Below are 17,757 nucleotides of genomic sequence, written 5' to 3' on the forward strand. Positions count from 1 at the left end.
TGCCTTTTAGCTATAGAAAATTCCCGAAGCGGGGCTTTGCGCAGGCGCCGAGCCCATATGTGTGACTGCACAGATGACCACTTGAAGAACCACAGTTACATGTAAGCAACCTGTCCTTTTACATCCCTGGTTAGGCTACATTTCTCAGGCTGCAATAAAGAAATCATCCTATATAGAGACTGTACTCTAGGCCCATGCACAGACTGAACTACAGAACGCTTGCTCTTTTCCAGATGCGGCAGCAGGTTTCTGTGTACATATGCTGTGTTAGAGAGCTGCATGAAGAATCATGTCTAAAAAGTTGCTGCATCTGTTTCCCTGGCAGAAAGGACCCATGCAGGAGCACACGGCAGCAGTCAAATTAGTGCTTTCACCAGCAATCCGTTGTCTAGGAGCAAGAGCTGTCTGAACCACACACCCTCCCAGTGCAGATGAATGATATTTTTGATAAATTAACTTGCAGCCCCTGTTGCTCAGTGGGGGGCTTTCAACCTTGGGAACTGTGCCGTTAACAGATGAGTACTGCGTGTGCGCAAATACACACACAGAGTGAGAGAGAAATTCTATTGTATTCTAGTGAATTGGATACACTAATTGTATTTACATCTGATTCTCTTCCTAGGTGTTTGATGACTGCCATGACGGTGGCGAAATATCTCCATCGAACTGTATTTATATGATGGAATGGCTAGAATATTAGCAGTCAAATGAAAGGCATCTGCTGTGAGAACTCCTTGCAACCAAGTTGATGAACCAACTGAATTTCTATTTATGGAGCCTCTTTTCTTTGGAAGGATTGCCAAGGCATGGAGTTGAATATTTTTTTTAAAAAATGCTGAATATCTTTCCAAGGAGCACCCAAGGGACCAAGCTACAGAATTAAGGTTGTAAAAGTATTTCCTGTATAAGACAAGTACAGGTACAGTCTAGCAGGGCCCTGTATAGCTTTTAATGTTAGGTTTTAACCATTTGACAGAATACATTTGCTGTGCTAAAAAAAATAAAACTATTGCTATTGAGTCCACAGTGTGCCTTTAATGATGGGGGAGGTGTGTTCTGTAGATGTGTGTTGTGGGAGGGAGACTAAAGTTGGGGTCAATGCTATGTTTAATAAGATAAATGTGTGTAAATTTTAAACCTTTAATTCTGACCAAAAAATCTCATGCTTATTTTGAGATTCAGAACCTAATTAAAAGGTATGACTTGTTCAAAAACAACAGAAGAAATAGAACGGGCAGTGGAGTCCCACTATATGTTAAAACAAATACTTATGCCTGCACAGGAATACAGAAGGATGAGCCTGGGAGCCCCATCTGAATTAAAACATTTGTATTAATGACTTGGATGAGGAGGTGCAGGGAATGCTCATCAAATCTGCAGATGACACAAACTTGGTTGGGATAGCTAATATCCTGGAAGACAGAAGCAAAATTCAAGGTGATCTTGATAGGGTGGAGTGTTGGGCTGAAAGCAACAGAATGAAATTTAATAAGAGTTAAGTAGATGGGGAATACTTGGCTTATCAATACTACAAGCAAGAAGAATCTTGGAATTGTTGTAGATCACAAGCTGAATATGAGTCAACAGTGTGATATGGCTGCAAAAAAAGCTTGCGACATGAAGGAGGGCCAGGATCTCTTCTCAATAATCTCAGAGTGCAGGACACGGAATAATGGGCTCAAGTTATCGGAAGCTAGATTCCAGTTGGATATTAGAACAAACTTCCTAATTGTTAGAGCAGTACAACAATGGAACCAATTACCTAGGGAGGTCGTGGGCTCTCTCACCCTAGAGGCATTCATGATGCAGCTGGACAGCTACCTGTCAGGTATGCTTTAATGTGGATTTCTGCATTGAGCAGGGGGTTGGACTCGGTGGTCATATTGGTGCATTCCCACTCAACTACTCTATGATTCTATGCATTCTTAACCAAAACTTTGGAATAATCTGTCAGAAGATGTAGTGATTGCTCCCAACTCGGTTTTAGAAAGTGGTTAGACAAATTCATGTAGAATAAGGCTATCAATTGCTACTAGTTAGGATGGCTATATACTACCAGATTCTGAATACTGGAGTGCAACAGCAGGAAAGGGCTTTGCCCTCATTTTCTGAGACCTTTTACATTCAAAGCATGTTTTCTGCCACTGAACTATGCCCCCTGTCTCTGCATACAAAGGATGCACTCTAGTAGTGAACTGTAGCCTGTCAATGCACACTATTACCATGCCACAGTCTGATGGATGAAATCTTTGTCATTATACTTTCTTTAGCTATGGATTTGAAAACGTTCCCTGTCTCAACAGGGCTGTAAGGGAAGGAGGAATTATTATTTACCTGTTTCTGCATAGTGTGTTTCTATACACTGGCAATAGATTTTGTCTATTTAAGTAATCTGCTGGATTCATCTAACCAAAGGTTCATCTAATCCAGCATCCTGTTTCTCAAGATTTTTTCCCCTATGCCATCCCAGCAAATGCTCTTTTCAAGGCAGACTGGGAGGGGAATTATGGCAGTGGGAAACAAGTGTTTTCCAAAAAAACAAAGACAGTGGTGTTGATTATAAGATAATTTACAAAACCCATGTTTCTGTAATACTTTTATGAGGCCAACTAAAAGATCACAAGAGGTGCAAACTTTTGTGATCTTCAGGTCTCTTCATCAGGCAAAATGTTACAGAAATAGATGTGGTGATGGTGATGATAGTGGGGAAATAGGTGTAATGGGGGAGGCTGACTGGATGTCTGCTTAGTCAGAGTCTTAAGATGATATGGAGGAGGGAGGCTTGCAGGCATTCAAATTGGGCTTTGCCAGATGATGTGATGGTTTCACAGTCCCCTATGCAGACATCCCGACTATACTCTCCAGTCAGCCCTCCCCTCTTCTACCCGTCTTGCCTGTTGCCTGATGAAGAGATATAGAGATTGAAAGTTTGCACATTTTTTTGCAAATTACTCAAAAGAATGGTGTTTTCAGTTTGTTTCCCCCCCCCCCCCACATCTATGGAACTATTTTACTCACACTTCTTTAAGTGATGTTAGAGCACCCTCTACTGTCCAATCCTTAAGGAACTGAATTTATATTGAGTCTCTTCTGGGGCACGGGGTCTGTTTCAAACCAAATGATAGTTAAGTATGATAGTAGTTAAGAATGATAAAAGGCTTTAACCCATTATTCCTCAAAATGAAATGAAATGAAATTTCATTAATTCTCAAAGTGAAATTAACTGTATTTGCTCACATTAATCACTTGTTAGCCTTTCTCCTCCTTGTATTGCATCTCACAATGTCAACATTTAGATTTTAAGCTTCTTTTCCCCATTGTAAAATGCTGTGCACATACCTAGAACTTCATAAGTAACTAACAGAAACTGGATACACAACACTGTTATTTCCTCACAGCTGGAATCTCCAAAAAGATTTGTGAAAAGGATACCATGATAGAATCACAGGTGAAAAGCCTGTGTACATGTGTTTTAGGGTGGGAGGAAGCTAGGGTTTCAATAATGCTATGAAATACTTCATCTGCTTATTTTAAAGGTTTAAGAACATGTTTTTCAAGTAAATTGGCAATCACAGGCAAGGGAATTCTTAGAGTCTATCAAAGCAGAACAGATTGATTTAGCTTGTTTTGGCATATCCAGGACAAGTATATCGTGTCGTCATCATCATCTATTTATTTATTACCCACATCTCCCTCTGGATCGAGGCGGGGAACAACATAATTTTTTTATTCTCTCGGTATTTATAACGCTGCTATCTTTCCAGCGCCAGGTTAAGACTTTCTCTTGCCCAGGCATATGGCGGCACATCTTAATCACCCACATGTTTAGTTTTTAACGGTTTTTAAAGCTTTATGTGTGTATGTTCTGTGTTTTAGAATTTTAAATTTTGTATACTTGTTTTTATCTCAATTTTAGAATTTCTGTAAACCACCCAGAGAACCCTGGCTATGGGAGTGGTATATAAGTGTACTAAATAAATAAATAATTTTAACAACTAATTTTAACTTACATTTAAATTTTACTGTTTTAATTCTGTATTTTAATCTTATATCAACTTCTGCTGCGTGGTTTTATCCTGGTTGTGCTTTTTATACTGTATTTTGTAGGGGTGTGCACGGACCCCCCGCTCCGCTTCACTTGCAGATCCGCCATTTTTCGGAGCGGGCCACTCCGCCCCGCCCCCGCTCCGCCCACTTCCGCTCCGCTCCGCTCGGAGCTCCGGATCCGGATCGGAGCTCCGTTTCCCCCCCCCATAGGGTTGCATTGAAAGCTAAAAAAGTATACAACTTTTTTTCGGTTCAAGTTAGAAACCTCACGTTTGGCACCATGACACCTCATGGGCGTATACACACGCACGCCAAGTTTCAAGGCAATCCCATCATCCCCTGATTTTTGGGGAATTTTTGAAAATCGGGCACCCCATTCAGACCCCTTGGGATAGCTCCGTCAATTTGCATGTTAGAAACCTCAAACTCGGCACCAGGGCAGCTTATCCATGTGTCCACATGGACGCCCAGACTCAAGGCAGTCCCATCATCCCCTGATTTTTGGCGCGGCTCTAACCTCTAACGCACCACCCATCACACCCCTTTCGATAGCTCCGTCAATTTGCACGTTAGAAACCTCAAACTCGGCACCATGATAGCTTATCCATGTGTCCGCATGGACGCCAAGTTTCAAGGCAATCCCATCATCCCCTGATTTTTGGGGAATTTATGAAAATCGGGCACCCCATTCACACCCCTTGGGATAGCTCCGTCAATTTGCATGTTAGAAACCTCAAACTCGGCACCAGGGCAGCTTATCCATGTGTCCACATGGACGCCCAGACTCAAGGCAGTCCCATCATCCCCTGATTTTTGGCGCGGCTTAACTCACCCCAAATTGTCCCATTCTACAACTACGTCAATTTGCATGTTAGAAACCTATCCTTTGGTCCCATGACAGCTTACCCATGTGTCCCCATGGACACCAAGTTTCAAGGCAATCCCATCATCCCCTGATTTTTGGGGAATTTTTGAAAATCGGGCACTCCAGTATGTCAGGGATTTAAAGTTGCAATTGCAGACAGCTCAATGGGGCCAGTTCCAAGGAAATCCCAACATGCCACGAGATAACCCTAAATCTTCTTGCACATTTGAAAAAGGGATTATTGAACTTGATAAAGTCTAAGTGAGCGCAGGAAGGACTTCTCCCCTGAGTCAAAGCAAGACACATACACCATCGCTGCAAGGCGGGAAGGGGAGAAGGGAGGGAAAGCAGGCAGGCAGCATGCATTGTAGTGCCGCAAGGATGGCTTGAGCACTAACGCATAGCAAACCAATCCATAAGCGGGCGCAAAGTGAGGCAAAGATGGCTCGTTGTTTCTTTCTAAGCCAGCAGTTACGCCTTGAGGGGCACAGAGGAGGACGACTGGGAGCAAGCGTGCCGGAGGGTGCTGGGCACGAACCGCAAAGCTCATCTCCCAGGCACCAGGCGGGCAGAGAGGCAGGCAGAGCAGGCTAGGAGTCAGTCCTGGCAGATGCCCCACCACAGCAGCACCCCGGGGGAGGCGGGCAGACAGACAGGCAGGCAGGCATGGGTTGGCGGGCCCAGAAAAGCTGGTACCTTGCACAAGTAAGCCATAGATCTGCGGGGGAGTCAGTCCCAGCAGATCCAGCTACCTCACAAGGACGGCTCCCAGGCAGGCAGGCATGGGCAGGCAGGCAGGCAGGCAGGCAGGCAGGCAGGCAGGCACAAAGGAGCTGGTACCTTGCACAGGTATGCCATAGATCTCTGGGGGAGTGAGTCCCAGCAGATCCAGCTACCTCACAAGGATGGCTCCCGGGCAGGCGGGCAGGCAGGCAGGCGGGCAAAAAGGAGCTACTAGTTATTGAAGCCGTTACTTTGAGTATGGAAGATTTGTGTGCATGCTTGGAGGATTAACGTTGCTGCTGAGCCCTCCAAAGGGCGACCCTTGGACTGCTGGCCTTTACCTCCCTCAATTGGGGCAGTGAATGATGAGTTTAAGTGAAAGCTTGCTTCTCAAAGAGGGGTTACAGCAGAAGGGGAAGAGGAAGAGGGGTTGGATGAGACTGAGGAGAGAGAGAGAAGAGAGCATCCACTGTAGTGGCTTTGCTAGTGGCTGTGCTACGGGCGATCGGTGGACTGCTGGAGTACCTCCCGCACATAGGGGAAGTCCATGAGTTGAAGTGACAGCTTGCTTCTCAAAAAATCACCAGACTGGATCACGAATAGTGCATCTGATCCCTGAGTTCTCCAAAGGGCGACCCGTGGACTGCTGGAGTTAACCTCCCTCAATTGGGGAGTGACGGGCAGGCGGGCATGGGCAGGCAGGCAGGCAGGCAGGCACAAAGGAGCTGGTACCTTGCACAGGTATGCCATAGATCTCTGGGGGACTGAGTCCCAGCAGATCCAGCTACCTCACAAGGACGGCTCCCGGGCAGGCGGGCATGGGCAGGCAGGCAGGCAGGCAGGCAGGCCGGCTGGCCCAAAGGAGCTGGTAACTTGCACAGGTATGCCATAGATCTCTGGGGGACTGAGTCCCAGCAGATCCAGCTACCTCACAAGGACGGCTCCCGGGCAGGCGGGCAAGCAGGCAGGCAGGCTAGGGCCGGTGGGCCCAAAGGAGCTGGTACCTTGCACAAGGATGCCATAGATCTCTGGGGGACTGAGTCCCAGCAGATCCAGCTACCGCACAAGGACGGCTCCCGGGCAGGCAGGCAGGCAGGCGGGCAAAAAGGAGCTACTAGTTATTGAAGCCGTTACTTTGAGTATGGAAGATTTGTGTGCATGCTTGGAGGATTAACGTTGCTGCTGAGCCCTCCAAAGGGCGACCCTTGGACTGCTGGCCTTTTCCTCCCTCAATTGGGGAAGTGAATGATGAGTTTAAGTGAAAGCTTGCTTCTCAAAGAGGGGTTACAGCAGAAGGGGAAGAGGAAGAGGGGTTGGATGAGACTGAGGAGAGAGAGAGAAGAGAGCATCCACTGTAGTGGCTTTGCTAGTGGCTGTGCTACGGGCGATCGGTGGACTGCTGGAGTACCTCCCGCACATAGGGGAAGTCCATGAGTTTCAGTGAAAGGTTGCTTCTCAAAATCAGCACACAGATCAAGTACTCCATTTGATCCCCGAGCTATCCAAAGGGCGACCCGTGGACTGCTGGAGTTTTCCTCCGGTTCCCGGTGGCTGGGATGGGTCTCGGCTTCTCAAAGCCATGGCACTGCTGCAATGCAGTGCAGCTTCTCGTAAGAGAGCTGTCCCACGGACAAACGGTGCATTACTGGAGCTTAGCTTTTTCTCAAAGGGGAAGTCAGTGAGTTGAAGTGAAAGGTTGCTTCGGAAGTCTATGGCTTTCATGAGTTTCAGTGACAGCTTGCTTCTCAAAGAGGGCGTTACAGCGGAAGAGGGGTGGGACGAGACCGGGGAGAGAAGCTGGACCAGCTTCTGCGACTAATCTTCACCCACATCCTGGAGGACCACAGCATCCACAGTAGTGGCTGTGGTGAAGTCAATGGCTGTCATGAGTCGAAGTGAGAGCTCACTTCTCAGGAAACTTCAACTGTCCGTACGCACTAAGTGGCTGTGCTACGGGAGATCGGTGGACTGCTGGAGTACCTCCCTCAATTGGGGAAGTCCATGAGTTGAAGTGAAAAGTTGCCTCTCAAAATCAGCAGACTGGTCGAGTAGTCCACTTGATCCCTGAGCTTTCCAAAGGGCGACCTGTGGACTGCTGGAGTTTAACCTCCCTCACCCTCAATTGGGGAAGTGAATGAGTTTCAGTGAAAGGTTGCTTCTCAAAATCAGCACACTGATCGAGTCACCCAGATCCTGGAGGACCACAGCCTCTACGTAGTGGCTGTGCTGAAGTCAATGACTTCCATGAGTTCAAGTGAAAGGTTGCTTCTCAAAGGCGAGGACTTGGCTGTTTCATTTTCGCAGCGAGACAGGCAGCTGCAGTAACACTCACAACCACACACACAATGACAGCTTTTGCACAGAGGCTCATGAGTTCAAGTGACAGCTTGCTTCTCAAAACCATACTTCTGGATCAGGGAGTACGTCTTCCACTCCCAGCCAAGGGCACTCCAAAGGGCGACCCGTGGACTGCTGGAGAGAGGCAGCCTGGCTAGTGGTGGTGGTGCCAGGCATTGCCTTGCCCCCTGCTTGCACCTCACCTAAACACGTGCAGTCAATCATGGAGTCTTTTGGAACTGGGTGGAAAACTATCCGGATGAGTTGACTAAGCTGTACCGGACGCCACAGAAATGAAATGAACTCAAGTGTGGTGCTTTGCCCTCACAGTCAGTCACACACACACACGGTGACAAACTCTGCCTAGTGCCTACAGAGACGAATGTAATGATTCAGAGTTGATGTTGTGAACTGTAACACAGCCACTAAATAATAATAATAATAAGAAGAAGAAGAAGAAGAAGAAGAAAAAGAAGAAAAAAATATATAATAAAAATAATAATAAAAAGAAAAAACCAGCCTGCCTGAACTGTAGTGTGCCTGCCAACCAAAGGAGGGGTGGAATTAAAGGGAGGGGAGCCTGCCTGTCACTCCCACGAGGGGTTGAGGGTGGGGTATCCCAGCAGGGGGAGATTGCCCTTCAGAAAGACCAGCTGCTCCACCAAGTCCGGCTCCAAGCGAGAGCGGTGAGGGGTCACTATGTCGCCCGCCATAGAGAACACCCTCTCACTTGGAACACTGGTGGGTGGGCAGCTGAGTCGATCCATGGCCACCCGCGCCAGGTCCGGCCAAATCTGAAAGCGGGATGACCAGTAGGCCAGGGGGTCCATGGAGCAGTCCTCCATGGGCTCTGACAGGTAACGCTGCACGGTGGTTGCAGCGTCATCCTGGCCGGTGGCTGGGGAGGGTCTCTGCCCAACCACGGCGTGCAGAGCCTCTTCCCAATACCCCTCGCCTGTGCTGCTGCTGGGAGGGATGCAGGTGAGGCTGGTGCTGGTGCTGCTGCTGCTGCTGCGGGGAGGGGTGGCCTGCTCCTCTGCCTCACTCTGCCCCACCCTCTTGGCCCATGCCGCCCGCACTTCGCCCACCAGCATTTCCACCCAGTGCTGCCTGCTATTTGGCCCACAAAGCCCATCCTTCACACGAGGGTCGCACATGGCTGCCAACATGTGGTCCCTGTCGGTTTGGATGGGCTCCAGCCTCCACGTCAGGCCGTCCCTCAGCCTAGTCACCGCTTCGCGTACCTCGGGCTCGAAGCGCCTGCTGGTGACGGGATCCCTGTACTCCAGAAAGTCGCCCATCTGTTTCTGGAGATGCCTGCATACAGGGATCACCTGGCTGAGGAGGGCAGAGCTTTTGCTCAGGGTCTCGGTGGCGTTCAGGAACGGCTTGAGGACCGCCACCAGCTGGGACATGGCGTCCCACTGCTGCTTGCCCATGTGGTGGACGCCCATGTCCCTGACCCTGAACAAGTCGTGGATGGCACGCTGTTGCTCCACCATCCGCTGCAGCATCAGGTAGGTGGAGTTCCAGCGTGTCACCACATCCTGCACTAGCCTGTGCTGCGGGAGATTCAACTCCTCCTGCTTCTCCTGCAGCAAGCGACTGCCCTTGACGCTGTGGTGGAAATGGCCTGCCACCTTTCTGCAGCTCTCCAGGAGGTTACGGATCCCGGACAGGGGACCGAGGTTGGGCTTGCTGCTGCCCATCCCAAGGCCATCCCTCACCACCAGGTTCAACACGTGCGCGATGCAGCGGACGCCCTCGAATCCGCCATCGCGCACCGCCTTCACCATGTTGGCTCCCCCGTCCGTGACCATGTAACCGCGGGTGACCTTCTGCCCAGCTAGCCACCCATCCACCATGCGGTTCATGGCCTCCGTAATCTCCGCTGCCGTGTGGGACTGGTCCATCACTTGCGTGTGGAGGAGGGCCCAGCAGTAGCCCTCCTTGCCAGTCCCTGTAGTGCTGGATCCTTCCTGCCCCACGGCTGCCCACCAGTGTGCCGTCAGGGACAGGTAAGCGTGCACTCCGCCCTCGCTGGACCAAATGTCTGAGGTGAAGTGCACCATCCGTGCCTCTGCCTGGCACAGACGACCCAGCACTAACTCCCTGCAGGAACGGTACAGGGAAGGCACCACCCGCCTGCTCAGGGTGGTGCGACACGGCAGCTTATAGTATGGCACCACAAGCGCCATCAGCCTCTTGAAGCCTGCGTTGTCGACGAGGCTGAATGGCTGGTCGTCCAACGCCACCATCTCACCGATTGACGTGGTGATCTGGGAGGGCGTTGGAAAATGCCATCTTGTGGTTCCATACTTCCCCCACCCCATTTCCGGCAGGGTTCCCTGCCTAACCCTTGTGGGGATGAGAGATGGAGAGCTGAGAGTGGAAGTGCCAGCAGCAGCAGCAGCAGCAGCAGCAGCAGCCTTCGGCTTTCCCCTGGAACCAGTCGCCTTGCCCGCCTCTTTCCCCAGCAAGACCGACTGGTGCTGCCTCTGAAGATGCATCTTCATGCTGCTGGTTCCATAATGCCCTGTCGATGAACCCCTGCTTAGGCTGAGTTTGCAGTGGCGACAGACAGCAAAGCGGGGATCCGCTCCCAACTCAAAGTGGTCCCACACGATGCTTGTCTTTCGTTTCCGTGGTGACACCACCAATTGCCCGCCTGAGCTCTCTGGTGTTGCCACAGAAACAGGGGTGTGGGATGAGACTGGGGAGAGAGCCTCGGCCTGCTGCTGCTGCTCCTCCTCCTCAGCCCCCACATCCTAGAGGCTCACCGCCTCCTCCTCCTCCCCCTCCACCTCGTCTAGGTCCATCAGCGGGCTCGTGGGCTGAAAGGATAATGAAGGTGTTGGGGATACTCCTCCTCCTCTAATGCCACCTGCCTCTTGTAAAGGGGCACTTTTCCCATTCCCACCCTCAAAAAGAGAACGCCGGGCACAAGTTGCAGAAGAGAGTGGCTCTGCCTGCTGCTTGTCCTGCTTCTGTTTTGGAGCAGTCAGCCAAGGAGTTGCCCGTTTGATTTTCACAGGAGGAGAGGCAGCCTGCTTACTGGTGCCAGCCTGAGCCTTGCTGCTTTCAGCACGCCTGCTCCCTCTTTTCATGATGACTAATAAAATATTAATACTACTAATAATATGTATAAGGTACTACTAAGAATATGTATAAGAAGAATATAATATGTTTAAATGTAGGGAAATGGGACAAGAAGTGTGTATGCTGTATAAGAAGAATAAAATATACTACTAATAATATGTATGAGAATATACTAATATATATACTACTAAGAATATCTAAAAGAATATAATAATATGTTTAAGAATATTACTAATAAATGTAGGGAAATGGGACAAGAAGTGTGTGTATGCTTTCCCCAAAATGCTCAATCTGTGGCTGCCTGTTGCACTTCACAAAAGCAGCACACTCAGTCCAAGTTACACAGAGAAGAAAAAGAGAATAAATTTTTTTTGGTATTTTTTGGTATATAGAAGATAGAAGGAAACACAATCAGGATTTAAGAGAGGGGAGGGGGGAAAAGAACCAACCAAACACTACTACTAATATGTATAAGAAGAATAAAATATTAATACTACTAATAATATGTATGAGAATACTACTAAGACTATGTAAAAGAATATAATAAAATATGTTTAAGAATATTACTAATAAATGTAGGGAAATGGGACAAGAAGTGTGTGCTTTCAAAAGAAAGCTTTCACAAAAGCAGAACAGTCGGGGGGGGGCAACCAACCCAACCCACCAAACACACACTCCAAAATTTAAAAATAAAGTTTATATTAAATCAAAGTAAGGGAAAAACACAGGGCAAACTAAGCTATAAGTCAGAAAGAAGCAAACAAACACACACACACGCGCCAAACTAAATCTATCCTAATCTATCTCCAAAGTCCAAAGCAGGAGCACTAACTAACTAAGTGTTCCCTCCACGAACGCCAACCCACAAAGAGACACAAAACAGAAAGTTCTCAGGGTGGGTCTGCCTTAGTCCCCCCTCCAACGCTGGGATTGGAGGATGATGCTTTCTGAGGAGATCAATTCTCATCAGGATTGGGAGTTGAATGTGCCTGTCATCGCTTCCAAAAAAACAACAACAACCCCAAACCCCGATTTTTTAAAAAATATTGCACGTGAACCACAGGACGCAGAAAGTTGAGAGTAGTCTCAAAATGACCCCCATCCACGACTCTCTGTGCACAAGAATTTTCAGAACGATAGCTTAACCCCCCCCCCAGTTATCCCCGATTCTTTTCCGCAATGCAATCCTATGGGCGAAAAGCCGAAAACGCCGTTTGAGCCGTGCGGTTGACCCAATTTTCAAAAAAATATAGCACGCGACCCGCACGATGCAGAGAGGTGAGAGTGGTCTCAAAATGACCCCCATCCACGACTCTCTGAGCACAAGAATTTCCAGAACGATAGCTTCAAAAAGAACCTAGTTATCCGCGATTATTTGCCGCAATGCAATCCTATGGCGAAATGTTTTCAAGATGGCGACCGGAGCGCTCCGCCTGAACTAGGAGCTCCGAAAAATGGCCGCTTCTCTTCGCCTTGCTTCTAGGGGTCCGCGGTCCGCTCCTACTCCGCCTCTGGGTAAGGCGGAGCAGGCCAATCCGCTACTGCTTCTACGCTCCTAATCGGAGCGGATCACACCCCTAGTATTTTGTATTTGTGTTGTTCTTCATGGTTTTAATTTTTGTGAACCGCCCAGAGAGCTTCGGCTATTGGGCGGTATAAAAATGTAATAAATAAATAATAAAATTTTATAAAATACATAAAACTGATTAAAACATATAAAAACTAATACATTATTAAAATAACAGCTAGACATCTTAAAATTCGACTGGGTAGGCGTGCCAGAAGGGATCAGTCTTTATTGCTTTTTTAAATTCAGAAAGACTATTTAGTTGGCAGATCTCTTCCTGTAGGCTATTCCACAGTCTGGGAGCAGCAACAGAGAAGGTCCTCTGCGTAACAGTTGTTAATCTAGTTTTTGCTGGCCGAAGTAAATTCTTCCCAGAGGACCTGAGTGTGTGTAGTGAATTGTACAGGAGAAGGCGATCGAGCAGGTAACCTGGACCCAAACGATGTAGGGATTTAATGGTAATAACCAACATTTTATACTTCACCCAGAAACTAATTGGCAGCTTGTGTAATGATTTTAAAGCTGGTGTAATATGGTCATCCCTAGATGTACCAGTGACCAACCTGGCTATATTTTGAACTAGTTGAAGTTTCCGGACTAGGAACAAAGGTAGCCCTATGTAGAGTGCATTGCAGAAGTCGAGCCTCAAAGTTAACAGTGCATGCACTACCGTCTTTAGGTCTTCCAATTCTAGGAAGGTGTATCAGCCAAAGCTGATAGTAGGCACTCCTGTCCGTCACATCTATCTGAGCTGTCATTTGGAACGATGGATCCAGGAGCACCCCCAAGCTGTGAATGCAGTCTTACAGGGGTAGTGTAACCCCATCCAGAACTGGTTGACACACCTCCAAACCCAAGATGGGGCCTTTGATGGTAAGCACCTCCATCTTGTCTGGATTCAGCTTCAGTTTGTTTTTCCTCATCCAGCCCATTACCACCTCCAAGCATTCATTCAGAGGAGACACTGTTGTTGAAGGCATAGAGAAATATATTTGGGTGTCATCGGCATACTGATAGCACCCCACCCCATGCCTCCGGATGATCTTGCCCAGCAGTTTCATATAGATGTTGAACAGTATTGGGTATAGGATGGAACGTTGTGGTACACCATACAACAGCTACTTCTTTGAGGAACAGCTATCCTCAAGCATCACCACCTGGAACCTCCCCAAGAGATAGGACTGGAACCACTGAAACACAGTGCCCCCAATTCCCAAACCTCCCAGGCGTTCCAGAAGGATACCATGGTCGATGGTTTTGAAATACCTTAAGTCTGTATGTTGTCTCTGCTATTTGGAAGTAGACAGAATAGTTTTCCCAGTTCCCTCACAAATCCATTTTGTCCCAGGCATTGTGCAGCTGATCTCCTGCCTTCCCTTCCCTATAGGTGGAGTTGCCCTAGGAAATGGCCTTTGCAGGAAGCTGGGTGAAGACTGCATTTCTAGTAGCCAGGCTGCACACACGCTACTCTTAATCAAGCCCTGGGACAGGGTTTTGTGGACAACACTAACAAGAGAAGCACTTAGACAAAAGACTCCAGTATCATTGTGGAGTTTTAAGCCTGTCTTAGGATAGTCAATTTTCAGACAATTCTGTATAGAGGATTTTAACTGCAATATGCTGTCATTAATGCTCTTGGAGTTATATGTCCCTGTATTGTGGTGGCCTTTTTTTTTTCCTGCTGGCAGATTGCCAGAAAATTGCTACATTCACCATACAATATCAAGTACAGTAGGAAGTGCAACCTGGGACTATATTGGAAAGAATTTTATTTATTTATTTATTTATTTATTTATTTATTACATTTCTATACCGCCCAATAGCCGGAGCTCTCTGGGCAGTTCACAAAAATTAAAACCATTCAAAGTATAAAACAACAGTATAAAACCATAATATAAAATACAATATAAAAGCTCAACCAGATAAAAACAACAGCAATGCAAAATTACAAATTTAAAACCATGTTATTTAAAATTTATAGATTGTTAAAATGTTGGGAGAATAAAAAGGTCTTCACCTGGCGTCTAAAAGCATATAATGTAGGTGCCAAGCGAACCTCCTTAGGGAGCTCATTCCACAGCCGGGGTGCCACAGCAGAGAAGGCCCTCCTCCTGGTAGCCACCTGCCTCACTTCCTTTGGCAAGGGCTCACGGAGAAGGACCCCTGAAGATGACCTTAGGGTCCGGGCAGGTACATATGGGAGGAGGCGTTCCTTCAGATAACCTGGCCCCAAGCCGTTTAGGGCTTTAAATGTTAATACCAGCACTTTGAATCGGGCCCGGACCTGGACTGGCAGCCAATGAAGCTGGAAAAGGACTGGCGTAATGTGGTCTCGTCGGCCAGTCCCTGTTAGTAAGCGTGCTGCCCTGTTTTGCACCAGTTGAAGTTTCCGGACCGTTTTCAAAGGCAGCCCCACGTATAATGCATTGCAGTAATCCAAACGAGAGGTTATCAGAGCATGGATAACTGTAGCTAAGCTATCTCTGTCCAGATAAGGGCGCAGCTGGTATATCAACCTGAGCTGATAAAAGGTGTTCTTTGCCACTGAGTTCACCTGTGCCTCAAGTGACAGTTCTGGATCCAAGAGCACCCCAAACTACGGACCCGATCCTTCAGGGGGAGTGCAACCCCGTCCAGGACAGGGCAAACATCACCTCGCCGGACAGAAGAACCACCCGCTAACAGTACCTCCGTCTTGTCTGGATTGAGTTTCACTTTATTAGCCCTCATCCAGTCCATTACTGTGCCCAGGCACTGGTTCAGAACAGCCACTGCCTCACCTGGGTTTGATGAAAAGGAAATGTAGAGCTGGGTATCATCCGCATATTGATGATACCTCAGTCCACATCTCCGGATAACCTCCCCCAGCGGCTTCATGTATATGTTAAACAGCATAGGGGATAAGATAGAGCCCTGTGGAACCCCATGGCTTAGGTGCCATGGCACAGAGCAATAATCCCCCAGCACCACCTTCTGGAATCGGCCATCCAAGTAGGAGCGGAACCACTGCAACGCAGTACCTGAGGAATTTGAATATCTGAGGAATTTGGCTGGACAAGGGGCAATTCATAGAATTGTAGAGTCATAGAATAGCAGAGTTGGAAGGGGCCTACAAGGCCATCGAGTTCAACCCCCTGCTCAATGCAGGAATCCACCCTAAAGCATCCCCGACAGATGCTTGTCCAGCTGCCTCTTGAATGCCTGTAGTGTGGGAGAGCCCACAATCTCCCTAGGTAACTGGTTCCATTGTTGTACTGCTCTAACAGTCAAGAAGTTTTTCCTGATGTCCAGCTGGAATCTGGCTTCCTTTAACTTGAGCCCGTTATTCCGTGTCCTGCACTCTGGGAGGATCGAGAAGAGATCCTGGCCCTCCTCTGTGTGACAACCTTTTAAGTATTTGAAGAGTGCTATCACGTCTCCCCTCAATCTTCTCTTCTCCAGGCTAAACATGCCCAGTTCTTTCAGTCTCTCTTCATAGGGCTTTGTTTCCAGACCCCTGATCATCCTGGTTGCCCTCCTCTGAACATGCTCCAGCTTGTCTGCGTCCTTCTTGAATTGTGGAGCCCAGAACTGGACGCAATACTCTAGATGAGGCCTAACCAGGGCCGAATAGAGAGAAACCAGTACCTCACGTGATTTGGAAGCTCTACTTCTATTAATGCAGCCCAAAATAGCATTTGCCTTTCTTGCAGCCATATCGCACTGTTGGCTCATATTCAGCTTGCGGTCTACAACAATTCCAAGATCCTTCTCGTTTGTAGTATTGCTGAGTCAAGTATCCCCCATCTTGTAACTGTGCCTTTGGTTTCTATTTCCTAAATGTAGAACTTGGCATTTATCCCTATTAAATTTCATTCTGTTGTTTTCAGCCCAGCACTCCAGCCTATCAAGATCACTTTGAAGTTTATTTCTGTCTTCCAGGGTATTAGCTATCCCACCCAATTTTGTGTCATCTTCAAATTTGATCAGCGTTCCCTGCACCTCCTCGTCCAAATCATTAATAAAAATGTTGAAGAGCACTGGGCCCAGGACTGAGCCCCGCGGTACCCCACTCATTGCCTCTCCCTAGTTTGAGAAGGTTCCATTGATAAGTACTCTTTGAGTCTGATTCTGTAGCCAACTGTGAATCCACCTAATAATTGTTCCGTCTAGCCCACTTTTAGCTAGTTCGTTAATCAGAATATCATGGGGCACTTTGTCAAAAGCTTTGCTGAAATCAAGATATATGATGTCCACAGCATTCCCACGGTCCACAAGGGAGGTTACCCCATCAAAAAATGAGATCAAATTAGTCTGACAGGATTTTCCTGACAAATCCATGTTGGCTTCTAGTAATCACCGCATTGATTTCAACGTGTTTACAGATTGACTTCTTCATAATCTGCTCCAGAATTTTCCCAGGGATGGATGTCAGACTGACTGGTCTGTAGTTCCCAGGTTCCTCCTTTTTGCCTTTTTTGAAGATAGGGACAACGTTAGCCCTCCTCCAGTCATCCGGCACCTCACCCGTCTTCCATGATTTTGCAAAGATAATAGACAAAGGTTCTGAGAGTTCTTCCGCTAGTTCCTTCATTACTCTAGGATGCAGTTCATCGGGCCCTGGAGATTTGAACTCATTCAAGGAAATTAGGTGTTCTTTGACCATTTGTTTATCAATCTCAAACTGCAATCCTGCCCCCTCAACGTCTGCTTCACTTTTTCCAGGGGGGTCATAGACCCGCTTTTGGGAGAAGACTGAGGCAAAGTAGGAATTGAGCACTTCAGCCTTTTCTTTGTCGTCTGTTATCAATTTGCCATCCTCATTAAGCAGTTGAACCACCATTTCTTTACTCTGTCTTTTACTACTCACATATCTGAAGAAACCCTTTTTATTGCTTTTAGCATCCCTCGCTAATCTCAGCTCATTCTGAGCTTTAGCCTTCCTGACGCCATTTTGGCACTTCTGCGCCACTTGTCTGTACTCTTCTTTTGTAGCCTGGCCTTCCTTCCACCTCCTATCTGTATCCCTTTTTGTTTTCAGGTCATCTCTAAGCTTTTTGTGGAGCCACATTGGTTTCCTCTGTTGTCTTCTATCTTTTCTCCTTGTTGAAATTGTTTGTAACTGTGCCTTTAAAATTTC

At 47.6% G+C, this 17,757-nt stretch overlaps 1 protein-coding gene across 1 annotated transcript in view; it reads left to right on the forward strand.

Moving 5' to 3' along the window:
* The window catches only part of POLR3F (RNA polymerase III subunit F), a 39,159-nt gene extending 38,140 nt beyond the window's left edge, over positions 1–1,019 (forward strand). The window contains exon 9 of the mRNA XM_063130032.1: positions 623–1,019. Coding sequence (XP_062986102.1) covers positions 623–700 — 78 coding nt within the window. The 3' untranslated portion in view covers positions 701–1,019. The remainder of the gene's footprint in view (positions 1–622) is intronic.
* Positions 1,020–17,757: the final 16,738 nt, after the last annotated feature.

The sequence above is a fragment of the Elgaria multicarinata genome, chromosome 7 (genome assembly GCF_023053635.1).
Source record: "Elgaria multicarinata webbii isolate HBS135686 ecotype San Diego chromosome 7, rElgMul1.1.pri, whole genome shotgun sequence".
NCBI lineage: Eukaryota > Metazoa > Chordata > Lepidosauria > Squamata > Anguidae > Elgaria > Elgaria multicarinata.